At 47.2% G+C, this 24,564-nt stretch overlaps 2 protein-coding genes across 2 annotated transcripts; both read right to left on the bottom strand.

Moving 5' to 3' along the window:
* Positions 1-2,633: 2,633 nt before the first annotated feature.
* Positions 2,634-4,272, bottom strand: LOC108650184 (putative odorant receptor 65b). Its single transcript, XM_089259224.1, has 5 exons — positions 4,142-4,272; positions 3,915-4,086; positions 3,333-3,853; positions 2,897-3,260; positions 2,634-2,842 (listed from the first exon to the last, which is right to left on the bottom strand). Exons 1-5 carry the CDS (start codon positions 4,270-4,272, stop codon positions 2,789-2,791), a joined length of 1,242 nt encoding a protein of 413 aa, XP_089115350.1. The 3' UTR covers positions 2,634-2,788.
* A 7,476-nt stretch (positions 4,273-11,748) lies between these two features.
* Positions 11,749-16,787, bottom strand: LOC108650595 (uncharacterized). Its single transcript, XM_018099783.3, has 5 exons — positions 16,712-16,787; positions 16,245-16,349; positions 12,700-12,721; positions 12,256-12,653; positions 11,749-12,199 (listed from the first exon to the last, which is right to left on the bottom strand). The coding sequence occupies exons 1-5, from the start codon at positions 16,785-16,787 to the stop codon at positions 11,916-11,918; spliced, it is 885 nt and encodes a 294-aa protein (XP_017955272.2). The 3' UTR covers positions 11,749-11,915.
* Positions 16,788-24,564: the final 7,777 nt, after the last annotated feature.

A 24,564-nucleotide genomic window follows, 5' to 3' on the forward strand; every position in this document is an offset into this window, starting at 1 on the left:
GTATGTACGACAGCGCCCCAATACAACTCGAGACAGACCAAAAGTGAGATCTGCCTTCCGTGGGGCTTTCCTTGGCGTGGAGGTAGCGAAAATGTCATGCGGTTTTATGACTTCATTAGCGAGAACCGGCCAGGAATTTAATGGACGCTCCATGGGCTGCTAACCACCTCTGCCCGTTCGTTGTCTTTGCCGTTGCCGTTGCCAAACAAATTTGAGGCACATTTTCGTGCATTGCCAGCGCGCCTGATGAGCACTGCCCCGAAAACCGAAAGCTCGCACAGTTACCAATCAGAAGTTTTGGCCAGCAATCGAACCTAGTTAAGGCCTAGACACCATGTCACGAGCCAGGAATTGGGTGCTAGCAATGAGAGTGCTCCCAGCTGACGTTGATGATGCATTCGCTGCATTGCCTCATAATGAAGTCGTGCATGCCATTTGCGCTACATACGCTAGGCTGGCTAAAGAGTTCACTCGACTAAAGAGTTGACACCTTTTTGGCTAAGCTGATGATGGAGAAGAGAGAGAGAGAGAGAGAGAGAGAGAGAGAGAGAGAGATTGGACATGGAAAGTTGTTAGAGACTTCGATTGGTTGAAAGAGGAGGGGGCTACTAATCTAAGAACTTTATTTAACATATATCATTTCAGTACATTTCCAGCTGGTAAGGTAATTGGTAAGACAATGGACTCAATCCATCCACACTACCCTATAGATCACTCTCAACAAGAGCTGGAATCATGTTATTGTCTATATGCACATTGTAAGCCAATTAAAATTGGATCTGTTCGGCTTAGAGTTGAAAGAGTTCAGCTCAATTGATTTGATTTATTGCTCCATCAAAGTCGAAGCCATTGAGCTGTTGCAATATATGTATATTCGGGAAAGCTAGATGCAATGGACTGACAGGCCTACAGGCTTTCAATAACTTTCCATTGCTTTCGGCAAGCCCACACTCAAAGATACAATGTCGGATAAGAAGTACAGAGAGCAGCAACGTCTCTCAGCTGACATCTTTGACTTCTGACTGCCAGCTGACGATAATGTCGTCGTCGACGTCGTGTTGTTGTTGTTGCTGTTGCTGTTGCTGGGATTGGAGCTGGGGCTGTTGCTGATGCCGATGCCGATGCCGACAGGCAAATCATCAGGCTATCGACAGTGCACTTTGTATGGCCCCCACAATGCCCACCTCAGCTACTCCCCACATGCATCATCATTATTATCATCATTGTCAGCTGCATGCAAGCGAAAAGTCCAACTACTGCGCATGAATGAATCCCTAAGCCATGGAATCGGGCTAGGCACAGGCACGGGCACGGGCACGGGCACGTCGTCTAACGAGATCGGCTGCACAGATGCTTAGACTAGGCTGGCAGCAAGCGCGGCAGGAGAAGGAGGAGGACGAGGAGGAGGATGCATCATGCAATCGTCTAGCGAAAGTCGCGACAAAAGTCTCATTCAGATCCACAGCCAGGCAGGCAGTCGCAACTGCAGCCGTGTAGCCATAATGATGAATTAGGCTGCTGTCATGTCATGACAAAGGCGCTGCATCTGCATGCAATGCGGCTGATGTGCCTGCTGTGGCTGGGGCGCGGAGCTGCGAGGGATTGGCCAACTGTGCTAAGTAAGTAAACACTGGCAAAATGCAATTGCGAATGCGAATATTCAAACGTAAGTAGGAAGTGAGCTCTCAAATGAGCTATGCTCTGACAAATCGTTTGCTGTTCGACTTGGCCAACGTTTACTGTTTTCTGTCTGCCGTCTGCCGTCGGTTGTCCGCTGTCCGCTGTCCGATGTCTGGCGGGGACTGGCGCTCCTTCTGCCTAAGTGAAATTTGGTGTACAATATGCGAGCTTTTTACTTTTTTTTCCATTTTTCTCTGTTTTTTTTTGGCATGGCACGTCATGATTGTGTTTTTGTGCCCGTTTTTCCGGCTGCTGCTGCTGCTGCGACGATTCTGCATTTCGTGCGCATGCAAATGCAGCTGCAACAGCAACAACAACAGCGAACTGGCTATGGCTGCTGCCTAGGCCTCCGTTTAGCGTTTGCTAATTAATTGCGGCGGCTGAGTTGTCGCTGGCAATTAGTTTTGGCATAAGCAGATGACATGTTGTGTCATGTGTCATGCGCGTCGCAACAAATGAAGTTATTACCCACGGTTGATTGCCAGGATGTAGCACAGAATTACTGCTGCTGCTGTTGTTGTTGTTGTTGCTGCTGCTGCGGCTGCTGTTTGGCCTCCTAGCTGGGAAGGTTAATTGCCAACAATAAGATTCAATCAAGCTAATGACGGAGCAGCCAAACCAGCTAGCCAGCTAACCAGCCTCCACTGAGCTCCCCACGTTCCACACAATTGCGATTTATGAGCACAGTTATTGGATCTGACTTTCAGCTGGATCGGCTGACGTTCCCGTAGCCGGGGCGACCTTACGGGGTCGCATGCATAAAATGCAACCTCGTTGCGAGACTTTCTTTCAGCCAAGCTGAAATTATTGATAAAAATGCCAGAGTACAACATAATTTTGTAAACGTAAATAGTTTTGTGGCGCGGCTACCAAACGGAACCGTCTCCCGATTGCTGCCGTGCCAGCAGCTGCCCAGGCGCACCGACCGGGAGAAAGAGACAGAGAGAGAGGGAGAGTCGTCGGGTTGCTTGGATTGGTTTATGGGCAGCGATTAAGGCTTCCAGGCAGAAATTACCTTAACCTTAAGAGACGGCGAATGGACTCGAGATTTGTAAGTGGTATTTTTATTGGGTATTTAATTCAGTGGAGTTCTTGCATTGGCGTACGCCTAATCCATGCTCTCCATCAAGAGTGTCAGTACACTATAGCACTGCTTACATATCTGAAACGCATAGATTGATGTATATGTACGTATATAGGAACGAGCTCTACTCACGCTCATAAAAGTGATCCAGTTGAAGGGCGGAAACGGGCTGGGGGTCAGGGACAGCGGCTGCTGTGCTCGGCAAATCATGAAGAGTAGATCACGTCGTATGATCCTCGAGTTTGGCGACCATTCGTAGGCGCCGTAAGCGGATTGGGCCACCTGCTTCGAGTACTCGGTGACCATGTCGCCAAAATAGCAATAGTAGGCGCAATGGAAAAACGTTAGAATCATAAATATAATGAATCTGCTGGCCACTTGGAGGTCTTGTCTAGAGGCCAGAGTCTCGAACGCGGACAGAGATATCAGTAGAAACTCGGTTAGCATTTGCATTGTGAGCGGCGCATAGAACACTTCGTTGACGCGATTCACATTCCTATTGGCACAGCAACGATTCAGAGCTGATCTGGATATACGTACACATATCTAATCTGGGCTGCCCACTTACCTAATGGCTCTCTGATGAAGCTTAATCAGGTCACCGAGCTGGCTGCGAAACTTTTCCTCATCTCCCTGATGCAGCCTGGCAAAGGTGTCCAGTTCAATGCACAGAATTTTCAAGTTGATCGCCAGCTGGCCGAACAAGTGCGCCGATAGAACGTCGCAATAGAGGATACAGGCCATGTTGTAGGCTACGAAATAGGATTGCCAAATGTATATGACGGCATGAGCTATGGGATGTTTTTCTGGATCGTGCCACTCGAAAGGATAAGCCGCAATGAACGGCAGCTTCTGGTCCGTCCACAGAGGCTGCGATAGCGTCAGGACAATGAACAGCGTATTGGACACATGCCAGCCCAGTGTCAGTGAGGACTCTATCAGAAAGAACCTGCGCTGCTCGCGGCGTATGATTGGCGCCGTCGCACCACTCACGGCCTGGCAATGGCACTCATCCAGATCATTGATAATCTCATCAACGTCGTCCGCCCGAAAGTATAAGTAGTGCCATTTGACTGACAAGTAGAAGCACTGCGAATGGGAAGCGATCAGAGTTGGTTGGGCCACTAGGCAGATCGAGATTATAGCTAACCGAAACGATCCACAGAATATTCTGACCAAAGTCGACTATATTATTGGCCGACTCTGGCAGCGCAAACAGCAGAGTGACCAGGAAGAGGTTCGTCTGCAGCAGGACTATTCTATGCCAGAGGTGGCGAAGGGGCGAGCGGCGCTGCTCCTTGTTCGGATAGATGCCCATGACCCTGCGGAGAGAGGACAATGAAATCGGATAATGATCATTTGGAGTACCGATACTACATGAGCTGCAGCCGATTATAATAGAGCGAGGTGTGCTGCGGATGCGTTTTCTCGTGCAGCACCATCCAAGCGTCCACGAATAGCGCATAAATACGTCTCCAGCCTTTCTGGGGTATATTATAGGTCGTCATGGCTCAAACTGTATTGATAGGTTGGCAACTGGGTATTGCTCTTATATAGAGCGGCCTGCAGGAGTCTAGCAATGCGAGCCTAATTGTATTTCTAATTGTTAAATGATATCTTATTAGCATTGCATTTATGCATGGCAGTAAAAACATTCTGCATTGCCACGCCCACCTCATCACATATTATAATAGAACATTGCAATTGCACATGGAATTAAGGACTGTTAGAGCCAGAGACCGTGGCCGGTGCGGCATATTGGCAATCACCCTAACTGTTTCTTATAGATATGCATACGATATACATATATAAAGGCATATATACATACACATACACATATAGATATAAAAGGTACTTGTATTGGTGCCTCTCTGCAGTCAGCTCTGGCAGTTTAGCCGCATTTGCTGCACTTTTTTTTATCGTGCGTTCAGCTAACTTTTTCCTCGGACCATTTAAGGTGTACAAAAATGCATTTTACAGTTGGCAGTTGGCAGTGGAAATCTTGAACGGCTTGTGAAAATTATTGCCTTGGCCAAGTTTGGCACGTAACGATATTCGCATTCGCCCAGAAGCGTGGCCAAATAACTTTTGACTTTTGCTATCTATTCGACCCGCAGTCACTTCAAGGCTCAACAGATGATGCCATCACCCACACACACTGGGCTTATTAATCTGGATAGCATTTAGCGTTCAGTTGTCGCTGCATATTTGGCAAATGGCCAAATGGCCGATGCTGACATGTCTCATTCGTTTGTGGCATGTCCGTGGCTCTGTTCTGTTTTCTGTTTACTGTTTTCTGTTGTTGTTGTTGCCACAAATGTCGTCGCTTCATTAGGCTGCGCAACATGCTCGACAGACAGCGCCAAGACAGACAGACAGACAGACAACTTGGCCAATTTCCATCAAATTCTGTTGATTTCATACACTTTCACAGAGCCTAATGAGTTGATGGAGAAATTGGATTCTTATTGGATATTGAGCACCATCAAAATGGATGAGTACTTGGACAAATATGTATATATTGCATATCAATCAATAATCAGCTCTGTTAAACAGACTATCTCAGCTCAGTTAGAGCATTAAAAGTTCGTTGTAGTACGTCTGGGATATTCGTTTTTGTTTGTCTCTTTCATATGGCTAGACGAACCGCTGCTGATCGAGATTCGAGCTTTCGCTTTGGCTGCGCGACGGCAGTTACCTGGTAGCTGGTAGCAGGTATCTGGCACAGGTAGCACTACAATTTGCGCGCTTGTCAAGTGTACGACAACATTACGCGCAATTGTTCAATGTCAATGCATTTGATGGGCATGAAATGCTGCAGCAGACACAGCGAAAGACGCGCAGTTGCAGTCGATGAATTGTTGCGGCTGCTGCTGTCCCCATTCATTGTTTTAGGCGGCATCTGCTGGCAGTCGGCCCAACAATTCCCATGTGCTGGCATGTTGTGTGATAACGAAGCTGCTGCTGTTGGTGCTCCTTCAAGTGGGCCTTTGTCGCCGCCAGTCAAAGAGCAACAACTATGTCGAATGGAGCAGGAACTCAATTAAGTACTCCAGAGTGCTCAAAAGCAACCAAAAGTCAGCAGTCGATACGATCATAATTTACTCAACTACTTGTTTACGTTGCTTTATTAAAAATAATTCAAAGCATTCAAACTATTCATGTTGATGGAGCCAAAGTGTGCCTCTAAGCCAGCTCAGCAGCAGCTGCTTGCCCCAAACATACGAAAATCAACAGAAAAGCAAACTTTTATTACAACTGATAATAGATCTAAGCTGGCTAAGCATAGAGGCCATCGACCATCGAGCAAACATTCACAAGTGCCCCTCCCTCTCGGCCTCTCGTTCGCTGGCTGCTCTCTCTCCTCGCCTCTTCTCTCCTCTCCTCTCCTGGAGCGTTGTTCCCGGGGGGCGCAATACAATGTTTAAAAACCGCTCATTTCAAGTGATTTTTCGGTTAATAAATGCATCAAAATGTTGAATCTAAAACATTTTTATGTCGTATAATTAATCACAATTATATATTTCTATGGTCCGAGTAAATGGCCGGGACAATGGCCAACAAAGCGAAACGACTTTGGCTTGAACTTGGACTTGGACTTGGACTTGTGTGCACTTGTGTGTGTGTGTGTGTTTGTGGATGCGAATACTCTTGTCCCAGGCGCCACAGGGGGCTGAACGGGCTGGAGGGGGGGATTAGCCAAGCGGCGCACTAAAATTTTATGACTCTATTATGAGAGTGGCGGCCATTCAGTTCCAGCTACGCTCCTCTGCTCCATTGTGAGTGCGCGGCCCGGCTGCTATTGTTCTAGAGAGACGGAGAGTTGGAGCTGAAGCTGGAGCTGGAGTTGGAGCTGAGGCTGCATATGGGTGCTGAGCGACTGGAGCCGCACTTGGCTCGGCCTCTGCATATGCGCAAGTGGATGCCAAAGATTTCAGCACACAGATTATGCAAGCAGCACACACACACACACACACTCACACACACACGTAGCCCATGGCCGCTGTAATTTATAACTGAGCTAAAATGGCCAGCAAAAAGCGCTCAGCGGCAACCAAAAATAATGCACACAAATTTGCGTTGCGGCCCACTGTTAGGCGTATAATTCTCTGCCTCTGCCGCTTCCCCTCACATATGCCACCTCTCGGCCGCTGCATGTGTCGCGTTTGGCCACGCCTCTGCCGGCCGCTCTGCTGCTGCGTCGCACAACAATAAACTGCATTCCTCGGATATTAATCACAGCAGCGCCACGCTTATGAACTGCAGGCCAACTGCTGCTACTCCTGCTACCGCTGCTGCTGCTGCTGCTGCTGCTTCTCCTGCTGCCCCCTTCTGTTTCGCTGCTATTTAAGGCTTAAAGTTGCATTGGCCAATCTATCAGTGCGCTCAATAAACTATCATTTGCTCATTTTGGCAATGGTTGCCTATTAAAAATATATCCTAGCTTTTCCCATTCATACAGGGTATCTGTTGATCATCTGGCACTAGCTCGTCGAACACATTGTTGTAAGACTGCAATCTGGAATATTTATTAACAATAATGCCAAGTTGTCGTTGTTGTTGTCTTTGTTGTTGTTGTTGATTCGAGCTGGAGTTTGGCTTAGCCGCTAAGTAAATGCAGCTCGCGTTCGATCGATTGATAATGCCAACAACCAACAACAACAACAACAACAAATACTAGCCACAGGCAAACATAACAGGCGAGACATGCAAAAAATTAAAGGCAGTTCCAGTTCCTGAACTCAACTCCAGCACCAGCACCAGCACCAGCCCAAGCTCCAGCTCCAGCTCCAGTCGCAGCACTGCCGGGCCCCGAAAACACAATTAATATTTATGACCTTGCCTAGCTGATATATTTACCTGGGCGCACACGAGTAAATGGCGCGATTTATCATCGGCTTGGCTCTTGGTCAACGGCTGGACAGCAGATACAGCCACAAGGATAATAGAACTGTTAACATGAAAATAAAATTCAAATCTCTATCGCAACGAGTCATATATAAACACACACATACATATGTATGCATGCGGCCAAGTAAAGAAATTCCATTAAAATGCATAGACTTTGCATGCACATTAAATATGCATGTGTGTGCGAGTGTATGCGTGTGTGTGTGTGTGAAATTATGTATTCAAATTTCACTAATTAGCTGCCAAAAAAAAATGAGAATATATACAACTCGCCCAAAGTTCATGTCATGAGGGCAACCTGCTGCACATATCGGAGCCGGCACAAGTGCTGCACTGCCTCACTGGGTGGCTAATTAAGTCAACTCCCCTAGCAACAACAACAACAACAACAACAACATTGAGTGTGTGCATATATCAGCATGAAAATATTCATAATTAGAGTGCGTGAGTTCTTACCTCAGGGAGTTTCCACCTAGTCGCTGCGTGCGTGTGTGTGTGTGTGTATTGGTGTAATGGCATAATTAATTTATTAATTAGTTTTCTTCTTCCATCTTCTGTATTTTTTTCGACTGCCAGCTCACTGAAGCATGAGGCGCGGCCGTCACAGCGGGCGGGCCTGCAGCAAGAGCGCGTAATTGAAGCTGCCCACGCACAGGTTGCTGCCGAGTGGCCAAAAGTCTCTGGCATTGAGTCAGGTTCAAGGTGGTTTCGAAACGGTAGCGACAACAATTAAATGAGCCTAACCTCCGGCCAAGTCGGCAGTCGGACAGGCCATGGCTAAAATACCCAAAACGAGCTCCATTCAATGGCAATTATCAAGAGCCAAAACAGATTTTTGTATGCAAGTTGCAATTGGCGGCGCTTTTCATTGTCGGCTATGCGCGCAATGCGACGACCTCCATCGTTGTCGTTGTTGTTGTTGTTGCTGCTGCTGTTAGCGCAGACAATTGCAAAATTGTCGCCAGCTCTTAGCCAGAATTGAGGAACTGAAACTCAAGCAGCCAACGAGCCTCAGCTACAGCTACAGCTTCAGGCTCATAGGCATACCTGTCGCGCATACCCCAAATCGTTTAGCAATTGACTGACGATTGTTTCTTCCTCTTGCTATACACTTTTCGAGAGTTTTTTGAGGTGATCATGAAGTGTGTGTGTAGAATAAAGAAAGACTAATGAGTCGATATTAGTAGAGAAACAGAAATAAAACTAATGTAAGCAGCATATGATATATTATGGATCAAAGACCTTCCAACGCTATTCTATGCTAATCGAAACCTCTTCTTCTGACCTACATATAGCAGGTCACATATTGCTTGTAAATGTAAAGAGTATTGCAGCTTCGGTGTGACATTGTGCTCTGTTGTTTTTGGCTTTTCGAACTTGAGCGCACAAAAGGCCATTCGGCTCGGTAATGTGGCTGTTACCTGCTGACGTTCAGGGCCAACTGCAACTGTTGGCCAAGCTCATTGTCATCAGCGTTTGGCAATTCATTGGCCAGAACGCGCCCAAAAGCCGCCAACTGCCGTGCATTGGCAATTTACGTACATCGTGAAAGAGTTCGGCAATGCAGAGGCAATTGCTAGACTTCCCACACCTGTAAATTGCTTCAAGAGAGAGAGGGAGAGAGAGAGAGAGATAGAGTAGGGGGAATGAGATTTACAAACGGATATACGGATTTGCCATTTAAATACTTTCATAAGTATAATTTGAGTGGAGCTTTTGTCTTCGCTTGCGCTAGTATTATTCATGTTCTCTCACATTATACGCTATCTGGGCATTGCTGATCAAATGCTTGGCATATAATGCCCTCTAAGCAGTGGCTGGAGAGTATGTGCTTTGGGTTCCTAAGCATTCGGCGCGATAATCTCTCGCAGGTGCTCCAGGCCAATGGCGACGGCGACTCATTCAGTCTGTTTTCCTCTCTTTTTTGCAGATCATGGCATTTGTGGAATTGAGACAATTATTTGCACATCGTGTATGCGGAGACAAGTTGCAGTCGCAGCGGCAGTCGCAGAACTCGCTGAACTCCGCGCCTTTCGCATGCGTGCGATGCTGCCACAAAAATTTGCGAAATTCATTAAATAAAAGTCGTGAAGAGCGGAACAGGGATAAAACTGGCTGCCAGACCGATTGCCCATTGCCCGTTGCCAATGCCGATTACCTGCGCAGGCTGCAAATATTTGACAAAACGCCACTTGCGAGACGCCGCCGTTGGCGACGTCGTCAACCATTTTGGCCACAAAATGCGGTAGGTAGTAGCTGTTATTTTTCTTTTTTCGTTTCGAGATCTTGTTGTTGTTGTTCTGTTTGATTCAAGTTCGACTGCAGGAGGTTGGCATAACTCAGAGGCAGCACATAAACTAAATTCGACAGTCTTTTGGAGTTTGTGCTCCGCTTAGCTTAGATTTTCTACGTCCGCAGCCACGCCCTTTTCGTGTTGCGCTCTAGCCAACTGCTAATTGAATTTTCGTAGTTTCGAGCTGGTTCAGTTTTTGTGTTATTTTTATTGTAGTTCATTTCACAGTTGGCCTTGAGACGGAAGTTGGCCGTCGCCGTCGTCGCCGCCGTCTTCGTCGCAGCCGGCGTATTAGCCACGTTTGCATGTTTATGCAAATAGCCGCCCGTCTGCGCCCCGAGGTGGAGCACGAGGCGAGAGTCGCGAGGCGCGAAAGTAGCGCCCAACTATCGCCCAGCAATTAGTCGAAAAGGTGAGCGGGTCTCGCACTGACTTATTAAGGCACTGCCGCCGGGCAGCGACAGCTGCAAGTCGCCTGCTGACCCTGCTGCCAAAACGCACATGCTGCATATAGAATATAGAATTTCCGATGTGGCCAAATCTAAAATGCAAACGGCTGTCCGACGCGGGGGTCACACCGAAAAGGAGCTGCGGTCAACTGTTAACGCTTGCGCAAAAATAAGTATAAAATTACAAATGGCTAAAATATTGGTGGACATGTCCCATGTCCCATGTCCCAGCTGCAGCCATAGCCACAGGCCTGGGTCCATGTCCAGGGACAACTGCCAACTGCCTCATTTATTTGCGCTACATTTCCTGGCAGTGGCAACTTGTTAGTGCAACTGCCACAGCCGCTACCGCTGCCGCTGCCGCTGCTGCTGCCACTGTTGTTGTTGGCTTTGCAAAATTCATGCGCATGTTTGTGCCTCATTTTTGGACATTTTCCATGGCGGCAGCAGCAACAGCAGCAACAGCAACAACAACAACAACTGCAACGCATCGGAATTGGCATCAAATGTGCAAGGGCAAAAGTTTCGTTGCATTTATGCGAACGACAGCCACAGTCCATAACAGCAGCAGATCCCCGGACCCAAACACACAGACCCACGTCCAATGCATAGATACGCGCTAAGCGTTTAGCAACGTTCATGCTATGACTGCTGAATTCATAGATACCCTATACTAATATGTAAAGCTCAAGCCTATGAAATATATAATACAAATGATTTACAATGTAGACTTAGAGTTTGGCATAATATGCTTCGATTATACCCTCACTACAACTAACTCTACCAAAGCCACAAGTTCCTCTTATATTCATATCCCTTAATAATATTCCTTTCAATACACTCTCTCCACACTTTACTCTGCTCAAGTATATATACTAGATCAAATATCCAACACTTTCATTTCATCGCCTTCTATCTACCCTCGCCACAGTCTTCTCTGCTTACAGGGTATCGCAATTTATATATGTAGCACATATAAAGAGCATATCTCCATATAGTATAAACGCACTTTTGTGTATTTGCTGTCTGTTTATTTTGCTGCTTTGTCGTGGGTTTGTTTGCGTTTACCTCGCACATCGTTTTTAAAAATCGAAATTGAAATATGAGAGCCCGGCTGATATTTATATGGAGCAGGAGAGACGTGCTTGGCAGCCTACCTACAGTACATGTTGTTGGCTTTTGTCGTTTGTCGCCTTGTTTATGCGAAAATATTCGATTTTTTTTGGGGGTTTTTGGTTTTTGTTCTCTGTTTCTGTTTTTATCTAAAACACCGGCTGAATGGCAAACAAATGTGAAACCTGCTGAAATTACCAATGCAAAGTGGAAATAAATTATACAGTGGCAAGTGGGATGAACTCGGAGCCGAATGCACCCTTAATATTTAATCACCATTGCAATTGAATTTTCTCATTAACCTTTAACAGCTCTTTTTAAAGTCTGCGCAACCTGTGAGCCGATGCTAGTCTCAGCTCTGATTGATATTAAACCAGTCGTCGACTTAGCTGGCCTCCGTGGTTAGAGTGCAGGGCGTACTCGAAGAGGATGAGCTCTCGGTAGAGCTCTCTGTTGACGAAGACGAGGAACTCTCGGTAGAGCTGGCCGTTGATGAAGACGAGGAGCTCTCGGTAGAGCTCTCCGTTGACGAAGACGAGGAACTCTCAGTAGAGCTGGCCGTTGATGAAGACGAGGAGCTCTCGGTAGAGCTTGAAGTTGACGAAGACGAGGAGCTCTCTGTGGTGCTGTCAGGAGCCAACGAAGAAGAAGAAGATGCTGTACTGGATTCTGCAAATACAAATTTGAATAAAAACTATGTTAATTATAGTCCAAGCAAGTATTACCTGTAGTAATGGGTGGTTCCGTTGTTGTAGGTTCAGGCAAAGGTGGTCTTGGCTTTGATGGTTTCCACAGTGAACCAAAGATATTGAATATAATCGGCTTGTACATGGAAATATTTTGGTTTATGTTGAAAACATTATCTGGACCGCTGGAGCCATCTCCGACTGCCTTTGGCTGCTTATCGAGCATACACTTTTGCTCCGGTCCACTGAAACGATATCCGTCATCGCAATGGTTCCACACTTTGCCCAGGAGCCCAAGACATTGGAAATATGATTTAGGGTCTTTCGGATCGGCGACCTTGTAGCCGAAAGACTTCTTGAAGCAGATATCCGGGGTGTATGCCTGCGAAATGCTCAGCAAAGCAATCCATATTACAATTGCTGCAAGTATAGAATGCCTTAATTGAACAGTCTATGCTCAAGAGGTATATTTTCCGGACTTACCAGGTCTCATTTTGCAAGTGAACTGCGGAAATGAATCGGTTAATAGCTCAAGAGTTGTTTATATACGCTCAGTAAAGCTGCGAAACAATTAGCTGAGAGCTTCACTTGAAGTGGAACAGATAGGACAGAAATGTTATCTTAACTTAATTAGCAGCAGCCAGACGAGAAGATTGTGGCTGAACAATTTGACAAGCTGTAACAGCTGTTCTTTTAGTTGTCCACGGAAATAAGAATTCAATCATATGAAAACTTATGAGTTTTTCTTTTAAGTACGCCATAAATGGACCACAAACGAGCTCAGAAATCATTTTGTATTCTCATGCTGATTTTTTTTGTCCAGCTCGCAGTAAAATGAATGTAAATATCGCGCTGTGAGCATAAAAAGCAAACATATTTATATTTTTATAAATGCATCATTACAACGAAGTTTTGATGTAGACTCGAACAATGTCACAAAATAAAATGAAAACTGGGGCCCCAGGTGGAGGGCGTGGGCTGTGCGTAGCCCATATAGATTACTGATTTATGATGCTGGACTATTCATTAATAGGCCGAGTTTAAAAATGGGAAAAACATTGATTTTATTTGATTTTAATAGCGCCGCCCTGGGAACTTCGCCATCAAGCTATCTGCAGTGGTCATCGACCATAAATCGGCTGTAAACTGGTCAACCAGATAAAGCTGGGGACAAAAGAACCGCTAACGCCATCAACGAGCACCGAGCAACGAGCAACGGGACGAGGCAGTGCATCATCAGCTGCAGCTGGCAGTTCGAGTCTCGGCTTGGCCATAAATTTGTACAATTAAAAATTATGGTGAGTTTTTACAGTTCATATCGTTGGGGCAGTTGGTGGAAATTTATGTGGCAAGCGCCTGCGCTTTGCCAACATTGGCTCAAATAAATCAGGGACTCCAAATCAAAGTGGAAATCATTTTCGTTCGCCCTTCAAGCTGGCCGTAAAGTTTGTGGCACTGCGGCCGGGTCGCACCTTCGGCCCTAGCTGCAGCTGGGGGCATGCAGTGAATCGTTAAAATGCAAGTGTTAGACAGGTGGAGCGTTGCAGCCGAGCAGACCCCCTGTTGCCAGGTGGGGCACCGCCGCCACACATTTGTATTTATATATATGTTTATTTATATTTATATTTATGCAATAAATCAAAACACTCTTTACGCAGCGCGACTGATTTTTAATGCTGAGTCGAGCTTCAAATTTTAATTAGAAAATTATTGGCCACACCCCAACGCATCCCATCCCATTCCATGGCCCATATCCCATATCCCATCGCCCATATCCCATTGCCCGTTGCAGCGACAAGTTCGTAATAAAATAATTAGACCGCACGCAGTGCAGCCAACGCAGGAATTGGAAACGGGCGATCGGGGCTGAGAAGGCAGCTTCGATAAGCCCATTAAATCGTGACATTCCTCATGGCTCAATCGTAAATCATATTGTACGCCCAAGCAGTTCACTTCACCAGTCCCGTCCAGCCCCGTCCCGCCCCATTCCGTTCCGTTGCGACTGCCCATAGATCAATGTGACTCGATAGTTCGATTGTTCGATTGAGTGCGTGTTCGATTTTTAACGACCCCAACGACGTGCAACGCATTTGAATGCAACCTCGACGACGCAACGTTGGCGGAGTCCATGTGCCAGCAGTTCGGATTGCACTTGAAATGCATATTTATGAGCTGCAGCTGAGCATATCAGTTGCATGAAAGGGCTCGACACATATCGAATGAGAATAGTAAAGTTATGTAAGCGAATTGTCCAGGCATTCTGAGTAAGTGAAATGCCCTTAATATATATAATATTGCCAGAATCTTCTGCGATCTAGGTTAATGTGAAATCTGCTCAAGGATCTCGACTGCAATTAGAAATGAGTCTCCATATCATTTATCTCACTGTCAACTCTCCTGTGGTCGCGTTGATTAGCTCAGATCCTAACGATCGTGCAACTGTCCGTGGGTAGGCGTAGGGCAACGCTCACGCACATACATACCGAAATCTTCCATGCCCAATTTGGAATGTCACAGCGCTGACATGGCTGGCCGATGCCTAATGCCATCCACTTGACAGCTAACAACCTCACAATAAATCGATTGAATATAGCGCGAGCTGCACCCGCGATCCCCTTGCGCAATACAAGTGTGGAGGATTAATTCTTTTTATTTATTTTTTTTTTCGGGTAGAATAAATAAACACGATGCGCATTAAGATCAAATTACATGATAAGCGAACAAATGCCGATAGAGTCGATAGGCCACCGACGCGTCGAGGCGGGGTCCAAATGCCATGCAGTAGCTGGAGGGGGCGCTGCATGTATGTGTGGATGTATATCAACACTTGGCGATCGTCTGGGGCTGGGTCGTACAAATTGTGTGCGTAGGCACAGATCAACACCCGAAAATGGGACGTGCAGTGAAAAATGATTATTAATAATGTCGAGGCGAGATTGGGCACTCGGCATGGCATTCAAGTGAGATCAAGAGGCCAAATATGAGCCAGAGCCAATGAAAAATAACGAGCCAGAGCTGAAATATAACTAAACATAAAATCGAAATGGCAAACCGTTAAAGAAATAATAGAAAGAAAACTAGAAAAGAGGCAACATAAACCGCTGCTGCTGCTGCAGGACGAGTGCCCGTTGTGTCGACACCAGCAACATATGGCCATGGATATGTGAAAATGTTGGCGATTGAAATCAAACGCCCACTGGAACTCGAACTCGAGCTCGAGCTGAAGCTGGAGCTGCGACTGGGGCTGGGGCAGTGGTCATGGCCATAGAAGCGCTTTGACTGCTGCAATTTGCATAAAGCAGGCAACGTGGTTGCAAAACTGCGCCAACTGACAATTGACAACAGCAGCAGCAGCAACAGCAGCGGCAGCAGCAGCAACTGTTGCCTGCGCATGCGCAACGAAATTGTCAATTCGGCAACATGTTGGCATGGTGCATGGTCAAGTGCTGAAACAGGTTGCCACGCGGTGGCAGCCAGTTCCTTGTGCTTGGTGTTTGTTGCTGCTGCTGTTGCTGCTGTTAGATTTTCAAGTGCAGATTGCTGTCGTGGCTGACTTTTTGTGCGACGTTGAAATTTGTAGCAGTCAGCAATCACACACACACACACACACAAACACACACATACACATGGGCGAGCAAACAAAACTGTCGCATAGAGAAAAACATTCAGGGCCTGGACTTGGGTCCAGCTCTGGGTAATTGTTGCCAACGCCAACGAGCAATGTCGCGGCAACATGTTGCTGCCGTCGCCGCCTCAGCTGCCGCTGTTGCTGCTGCTGCTGCTGTTTGTTTTGTCGATTGTTTGATAGGCAGAGACTGATGATGACCATCAGAATGATGCATTTGTACACCCATGAGTTTTGACGTGAAATCTGCACTCGTCGCCCGTCCGTCCGCCCGTCCGCCCGTCGCCGCTTGGCATAAATTTCGCATGCTGCTGCTGTGGGAAACCGAACAAGAGGCAGGCAGCAACGGGCCTAGAGTCTAGCGCCAAGATTAATGCGCAAGTCAATTGAATTCTGTACTCGCTTCGCTGGAGCTTCTGGCCTGTTGCCGTGGCCGTTGCCAGCAATTGTACGCCGGAAGCGACGATCTTGTTAATTTGATAGTCCTTGGCTATGTAGCCAGCGCCAGCTGCAATATATCATCATTAGAAATTTGTGAGCTTTCGACGCATTCGAACACGTACTTCATAATTGCAATCTAGTTGCCCCCTTTTGCCTCCTAAGCCAAGCAAACATGTGTGTATGTGTATGTGTGTGTGTGTCTTTGTGAAACGCCCACTCGTAACTCTAGTGCCCCACATTCACGACAGCAGCAACCACCTGAGCCACTGCATGCAGTTACAGTTAGTTCATGTCCACACGACCATGTTGATGACGCCTCCTCCTTCTACTGGCTGTGGCTCTATCTCTGACTCTGGCTCTTGCTCAGACTCTGGCTGTAGCTTTGTCCCGGTCTAGTCGTGGTCTGGCAATTAACACTAAAGCAGCAACAAATCAATTTGGCGCGCTGTTGCTTGTATTGCTCTGGCTGTGGCTGTTGCTGTTGCTGTTGCTGTTTCCGCAACATGTTGCAGGAAGATGCGTACCAAATCGATTTGAATGCGGTGCCAATGTGAATGTTCGCCGGGCTAGGACAGGACAGGACAGGCAGGCCAGGCGTGCCCCCATGTGATGATGCATTACCCCACACACCGAATGCCAAAAACTTTCAACGGCGACTGTTGCTGCCGCTGCTGCTGCTGTTGCAGTTGCAATAATTGCTCCACTTGAAGCAGCAACAAATCGCCAGAGCTGGCGTTTGAGCTGCCTCAGACTCTCAACGCCGGCCCAGGCCTGAGCCTTGGAATGTACCCTCTCAGGCAAACGCCTCGCGCATACGAAATGAGACAGCCACAAAGACGAAGGCAGAGGCGGTGCTGCAGTCAGAGTTGGAGCAGGAGACGGAGACAGACGACTTGAATGAAGAGGTTTTCCGTTGCCATTTGGCTAGCGATTTTTTTCGCTCTGTGTAGAGCCTTCTTTTTCTCTTATTTTTGGTTTTGTATGTGCTTTTTTTGCGTTCATTTCCATGCTCAATTTTCCAATGTTTCCTGTGCCCAGCTAACAGCAGCAACAGCAACAGCAACGGCAACATCGACGACAGCAGCAACAGCAACAAAGCAGACGCCGGAATGCGTTGAGTTGTGCAGGCTCGCTGCAAACAATTGTGATTATCGAACATGGCTGTAGCTACACTAGCCCAGAGGTAGATCAGCTACGTGAACGAGTACGGCTGATCTACTGCCTGCCTTTGGGTATAGTATATTGACTGTCCAGCTCCAGTTGGAGTTAGTGTATTTCGGACTTGGCTATTTGTGTTTGGCTTTTGTCTTACTTGTTTCTTCGGAGAGATTCGCCAGGTACGCCGGTGGCAGTTGAGGCAGTTCAAGCAGTCGATGCTTGGATAGCAATCGTATTTGTGTTGCTCTGAACCTGGGCTGGTCGTTTTCGGTTTTTTCTCTTTTTTTTTTCTTTGTGTGCTATTGTTGTTGCTGTTGCTGTTGCTGCTGCTTGTGTGTGGGGCATCGCAATATAAATTGCAGATTTCTAACGCAATTTTCATAGTTGCATCCTCGCAGCGTCTTTGACATTGCCATTGTTGTTGCTGCGGCTGTTGCTGCTGCCACAACAGCAATTGTTGCCGTTGTGCGCAATTGGCGCTGCCTTTTTGCAAATTTCCAACATTTTCAGCCAATTGAATATCTGCGCGTTTCCCTCTGAATTCACAATAATTTTTAGTTATGATAATTTTCGGTTACTGCCACAACAATTGCAGATGCCAGCCAGCGCCTGCTATCTCCAGCGATCTAACCCACATTTCAGCTCAACTGGAAACTAAGAATCATCCATTGTTGTTGTTGTTGCTGCCATATATTGATATTTTAGTTGGTTTCATTTATAATAAATTGCATCGGCGGGACTTTAAGTCGAGTTCTCCTCTTCGCCCATATTGCACTTCCTTTGGCACATTGTGGTTGCAGCACTCGTAGAAGCAATATTGATTTAATTTTCTCATTACTGTCAAAGAGCTTATATAACCAGGCATAACTCTTGCCAGCCAGCGTCTCTGGGCAGCGTCTCTGGACGAAGGGACACCGCCTAACCACATAATTCAGCAAATTTGCAATACGTGCATGTCTTGCATAACATTTCCTTCATCACAGGCCAGAGATACGGTAAGTCAAGCAACTCAAGATATTCAAGATATAAAGCTAACAAAAAAATACAAAAAATATGTGGAAAACAACAACTGAGACCGAGGCACACGCCCACCTTAATATTAATTGGCCATTTGCTATGCAAAGCGCGGGCGATGCAATAAGAGGGGCCGCAAGACAGGCGACAAGACACAATGACAAAATACAGCAACAGCAACAGCAACAGCAGCAACAATAGCAACAACAACAATGGCTACAAATAATATAAAATATTGAATATACGACAATTGCCATTCGCTGTTCGCATTGTTTGGTCGCGGGTGGCTCTCGACTTGGCTCTGGCTGTGGCTCTGGCTCTGGCTGGGTTCCTGAATTGCTCGGTTGGCTGCTCGTGCCCGGCAAGCAAAGTTGTTGCTGAATGGCAAACACCTTTTGACGGCGTCTGACAGCAGCTGTCATTTTATTAAATATGATTTTTCTTGTTGCTTTTTATATTCATTTTTACTTGATTTTCCATAGCGTACGCCCAGCCGCCCAGTCGCCCAGTCGCTCTGCTGTCGTCCATATAGCATTACAGACTTTTATCAGTGCTCAAATCCCGTTGTCGTCGTTGTCAGCGTTAACAAGTTATGAGTCCGCGGTGTGGTTGGTGGGGGTGGTGCTGCGTGTATGTGTGGGGGGCTTGGCCAACGGTAGCGCATTGGCAACAGGTGCTCCTCTGGCTAAGCCCGGAGGGTTGCATCACGTAGGCCGTGGACGTACGTCAGGAGCAGCTGCGGTAATTGAGCTGGACAAGTGGCTGGCCAACGGTATTTCCTTTTGATATTCAAGTACAGTCAGCAGGCCTGGCTGTGGAATGCTAATAGGTCCTTCGCGCCGTCCATTGCTGTCAGTTGTCAACAGGTGTTTTGTGCTCGACTGCTGAGCGAGTGCCTGATTAGACCGAGCCCACGCAGGCGTTTCATCAAACGCTCAATTTATGGCCAGCATTTGGTATTGAATAACCCCGAGATGCCTGCCATTATGAACCCAATCAGTGCTAAGTACATGGCTCCCACAATGGGCACACACACTCGCTCCGCGCTGGCTGCACTAATTGCGCTAATAATAGGGATTACCTGCACTCGCAGCCGAAACCAGACCGGACCAGGCCACAAAAGAAGCCAAAAGAGATGGCAACAAAACGTTGTGAGACGCCAACGCACTAATGGACGCTGCTAACGACGCCTGCAACTTGATGCAGCTGCAGCTGGAGCTAGAGTTTGGAACTGGAGCTGGAGCTACTCCTCCTGCTGCTGATTGCGTCGACAAGCCGCGGCGATGGCGGCGGCTGCTTTGCATGCGACGTGCGTTTATTGTAATTTCATTAAACGAGAAATAGTCACAAAAATAGCCACAAACTCGTCCCACAGTTGCGCTCAGTGGTGCAATTAGAGCTGCAAAATTATAACCGAGTGCGTGCGGCCAGGAGCTGCTCAGTGGTGTGACTGCCCCACCAGAGCGCGCATTTAAATAGGTTGCAATTTATGAGTGGCAGTTGCAGAAACCGCGTCTGTCACTCGCCTTGTGTGGCTGTGGGTGTGTGGGTGTGTGGGCGTGGACAACAGCTACCGTCTGAGCGTCTGGAGTTGCCCACACCCGGCCAGCCACTCGGCAGCTGCTGTTGAGTGAAAGTGGCATATCGAATCTTTAATTTGACCGATCTCTTGGTCACTTTGTGGCCGGCACTTTGACAAGCATTTGCACAATTTATCACTGGGGCACTGTTGACCGCAACGCAAGGGCAGTTAGCAATCGCCCCAACGCCCCGCCGCCCTCCAACCCACCAACCATCGAACTGTAGCTGCAATCCGGCTTGGGCTTTCGTCATCATAACAAATTAAAGTGCAATTTATTTTCAATTAGCAATTTGCGTGTCCGAAAATGCCCAGCAAAATGGCAGAGCCGGAAGGCCTCCAACTGCCCTGCGTCATTTTGATGCAGTGACAAACTAATATCACCCCGACTCCTGCCCCTGCCACTGCCACTGCCACAGCTCATGCTGTCGGCCCTGGTAATGGAAAAGTTGCATGCAAATTGCGCAAAACCGCAGCAAATTCATTAAAACAATTAGGGCGAACGCAGCTGTTGCATGGACACACGCCTATGGCCAGCCTCTATATGAACCTTAGGAACAGGTCCATTGGCCAGTGCTACGTCGCGTCGTCCCTGCCCTCCGTCGGCCTGTCAACCTCTGGGCGCATTGTAACTGCACTTCAATTAATTGGTTTACGATATAACCACTCTGGAAGTTGTTAACTCTCTTCGAGGGCTTGTCTCAAGTACTCAACTTGAAACAGCAGTTGACCATGCAAAGCAGGAGACCCCACACATACACACACACGCACACACATTGAGTCCTAACTCGAGCAGTCACAGACAGCGCGATGATTGGTTGGGAAACTTGTTGAGCTCGACGAATGCAGAGCAGTCAACACGACAGCACTTCCGATGTTCTCTAAGGCGGAGCTTATGAGTGAAATGAGGGAAATATCGAAAAGTTCCCATCAAAATTTAGCCAAATATGAGAATGCTCAGTTGGGCCAGGGCTAATCTCTGGCAGGTGATTCCTCACAATTTGATGGCTGCTCAACATGTTGCTGACATCCAGGAGACGCATTGAGAGGCGAGTTTTATGGCCAGAGTAGCCCCGCCTGGGCTCGATGGGCAGCGGCGTGTGCAGCCCTGGACTGAGCTTCGGTAAGCCTCCATAATAAATGTCAAGACGTCTAGTTTATGTGACTATTAAAGAGGCGAGCACTGCTGCCAGAGGCGGCTTCAAAGCGCCAACTCCGGATAATCCACGGCCAGAGATGCGCCAAAGATGACTTAATGGCACAATGCCTGACCAAGTCGATGACGCTGACGATGACGACGGCGATGGCGATGGCTGGATAAGGACGCGTGCGAAAAGTCAACAACAAAGTTGAAAACTGATGGGACAGTTGGATCGGCTCGGCAGCATTCGGAATTGGTGGATCGATGGCTGCGCAACGGGGAGCTGCAAAAAGGCTGCAATTAAAAGGCAGCAGACAACAAGCAACAAAGCGCCGTTGGCAACGTTAACAAAAAAGGCAGCCACAGCTGTCAATTATTTCGAGTACTTTTCACCAACGCCTCACGCAGTGCACTGCCAACGAGCAGCGGACAGGAGCAGCCAGAAGACTGCAGAAGGCAGAGAACAGACCGGAGATTGAAGACAGACGAATGCAACAGCAGCAGCAGGAGCAGCAGCAGCATCAGCATCATTTGACAGCAGCTCATGGCCAACGCAACGGCAAAAAATATATATATGTATGTATGTATATAAAAAAAAGCCAACCAGCAAGCGAAGCAAACATAAATATTGGCAACATACTCGCATGTTGGCCCAAACTGTCAAATTATTTCGATTCATGAATATTAACGCCCAAGCAGCCGGCTGCCACAAAAGGCCAGCTTGGGAATACGAATGTGGCAGCCCGCCTCATCGCCTCCATCTGCTGCAGCTCCCAGCAAGGAGCTATCGTGGCTGTTGTTGTCCTCGTAATTGACAGCCGCACTTCTTGTGCCTCGGCTGCGCTTTTTTTGTTCGTGTTTGTGGCTGCTCTTTACCGAATTTATCAATTAATTAAAATTCGTGCATTTCATATACATATAAATATACATGTATGTATGTGTATGGATTGTATAAAAATGAATTCATATATATGTATTTGTATATATATGGGCAGATATATTCGTGGCTGGGCACTCGTAAATGACATTTTATTGCCGGCTCGATGCAGTCGCAATGTCACACAAATTATGCAATTTTTTCGCCACAATTTTAACTCGTTTTCGGTGTTGGTAATAAACCAAATACGATTTTTTAACTGCTTTCCTTTATATGGCCAACTGTCCAGCGTTTGCGGTTATTGAACTTTATCGCAGTTATTAAATGGCCCACATCTTGTTATTGTCGCTGGGGGAGTTACATAACCTGATGCAATCACCAATTCCCGTATTTATAGTAAACATAATTGAACTATTTTTATTAAAGCTTGAGCTTTAGAATTTGACTCCCTTAGAAAGTGACTTCTGCTGCCTGCGACGGTTGAGTTGGCCGAGTTCATTGACATTGCAGCTGCTTGTGGCGAATGTTAAGAAGGTAGCTGCAAGAGCTGTGACCAAACATGGCATTGCCTAATTTTCCACGAGTTCATAAATCAATGTCAGCCGGCGAGCGAGCGATTGTCTTCAATGAATGCAGTGCGCCTTGATGGCTGTTGACCCAAAGCGAAAGCTGCACTACCGAAAGGTGCAGCCGGGCAGACGGTCCTTGCACGAGCCACGTACGTGTGGCAATTATGCTGCCTGCCGGCGTGTTTGCAGCAGCGGCATAAACCAAAAATCTCTTCTGATGCTAGGCGAGAAGGAGAGAGAGAGTGAGGAGCGGGGCGAGCGAGACGAGCGATGCGCGCAATTGGCAACTGTGGAGCTGGCATTAGAGCCATTTGCATATTTGGCCATTTGCATTAACACCTCCGTCTGGGGGCATTATGTAATTTCCTCTAGACCAGATTCGTATTGCTGCTCCATGTCCACAGCCATGTCGAAGCGTGACTCTGTCGCCCGGTCGCCTGGCCTTTCCCAAACATTTATTGTCCTTGTCCACGGCGCGACACTGCCACGCCTCCCTCTCGCACACTCGCTCTCGTTGTCTCTCTCGCCCGACTGAATTATTACAACACTTGACGTTGTTCGGCGCGATTTCGTGAGTGCATCTTATAATGCTATTAATTATTTGCATGTTGCACCTTAGGATGTCAGCCAACTGAGCCGAAGAGGTCGAAGAGGCCGAGGAGACGACTCCAGCGGCTACCAGACGGCCGAATGCGTACACAGCCTGGGAGCAGCAGGCGCGGATTTGCACATGCCTCAGCTCAGCTCGAAATTTATGCCGGCAACACGAAGAAATTGTAACAACATGGCAATTTATTCCAAGGAGCTGCACAGCTAGAGCAGCAGACGGAGCAGCAGCCAGAGCAGCAACAGCAGCTTGATTATCTTTTATTGTCGGTGCTCTAAGCAGGCGGAGCGGGCGACTTGAACTGCCCCAGTGACAAGTCCCTGTGCCAAGGTATTCGCCTGGGAGCTGCATAGCATTATCACAAGACCATTTCCACAGTCGGCTGCATCTACATCTACACAGACACGGTAGTTACTGTGTTTGTCAAGAGAGGGTGGGAGAGGAGGAAGGCGGAGAGAGACAGCTGTTTGCCGCATATATCGCAGCCCAATTCAAGCTTTGTCTTCGCGTTTCTCATTATACTTGCAGGCAATAGAAATAGAATTCCCTTTTTACGAGTCGCCTTTCTCTGCGATTCTCATAAATTCAAGCAGTGCCAACAGATTTTGATAGTTTTATCGAATGGCGTGTGATTGGATGTAGAGAAACGACACTGACATTCAGAGAGCGAGAGGGAGATAGAGAGAGAGAATTACAGCAAGACAATAACAATTTAATATTTCTATGTATATGCAGGTCTGTATCTAGTTAGCATAAGCAGGCAATAACAATTCACTTTGCTATATCTGTAATCATTTTATGTATGATGGCAATAATCCCGAGTCTATTCTAATTAAGTTGAGGCCACAGCACAGCAAATCATTTGCTGGAGCACAAACCAAACACAACAGCAATTTAAGCACCAGGTTTTTCACTGATTAGATTGAGGACAATGCCGAAAACCAACAACTTCGTTGTCACAGCAACAGCAATACAAACAGCAGCAACAACAACAACAACGGTGCTGCAGCAGCACTAATAGAAACGGCAGGCTACAAACCAAAATCCAAAACGAAAGCAAGGAGCATTCATCTTTGCCAATTTGCATTTGCATTTGCAGTGTCAGCCACAGTCACAGCCATAGCCAAAATGCCATATAAGCCGCTCACACACACACACACACACCTAGCTCTTGGCATAGTCACATGTAGACATGGGCTTTGGGCACACTCTGCTAATTAGCAGGAGGCTGGCGCGTCGAATGTGGGCTAACAATTGGTAGTGGGGCAAAGGCAAATATTGTCAGGGCAACACGCTCCAAAATGGAGCCACGAATGCACTTTGCCATCAAATTAATT

Source organism: Drosophila navojoa, chromosome 4 (assembly GCF_054131105.1).
Source record: "Drosophila navojoa isolate 15081-1374.11 chromosome 4, UAZ_NAV_1.0, whole genome shotgun sequence".
NCBI lineage: Eukaryota > Metazoa > Arthropoda > Insecta > Diptera > Drosophilidae > Drosophila > Drosophila navojoa.

Excerpts from the sequence above, each read along its gene's own strand:
- LOC108650184 (XM_089259224.1), bottom strand. The coding sequence starts at position 4,272 with ATGACGACCTATAATATACCCCAGAAAGGCTGGAGACGTATTTATGCG. Across the intron at positions 4,087-4,141 it reads TATAATCGGCTGCAGCTCAT|GGTCATGGGCATCTATCCGA; the intron begins GTAGTATCGGTA and ends CTCTCTCCGCAG. Across the intron at positions 3,261-3,332 it reads CTTCATCAGAGAGCCATTAG|GAATGTGAATCGCGTCAACG; the intron begins GTAAGTGGGCAG and ends CTGTGCCAATAG.
- LOC108650595 (XM_018099783.3), bottom strand. The coding sequence starts at position 16,787 with ATGTTGCGGAAACAGCAACAGCAACAGCAACAGCCACAGCCAGAGCAA. Across the intron at positions 16,350-16,711 it reads ACAGCGCGCCAAATTGATTT|CTGGCGCTGGCTACATAGCC; the intron begins GTTGCTGCTTTA and ends GATATATTGCAG. Across the intron at positions 12,654-12,699 it reads CACTTGCAAAATGAGACCTG|GCATTCTATACTTGCAGCAA; the intron begins GTAAGTCCGGAA and ends TGTTCAATTAAG.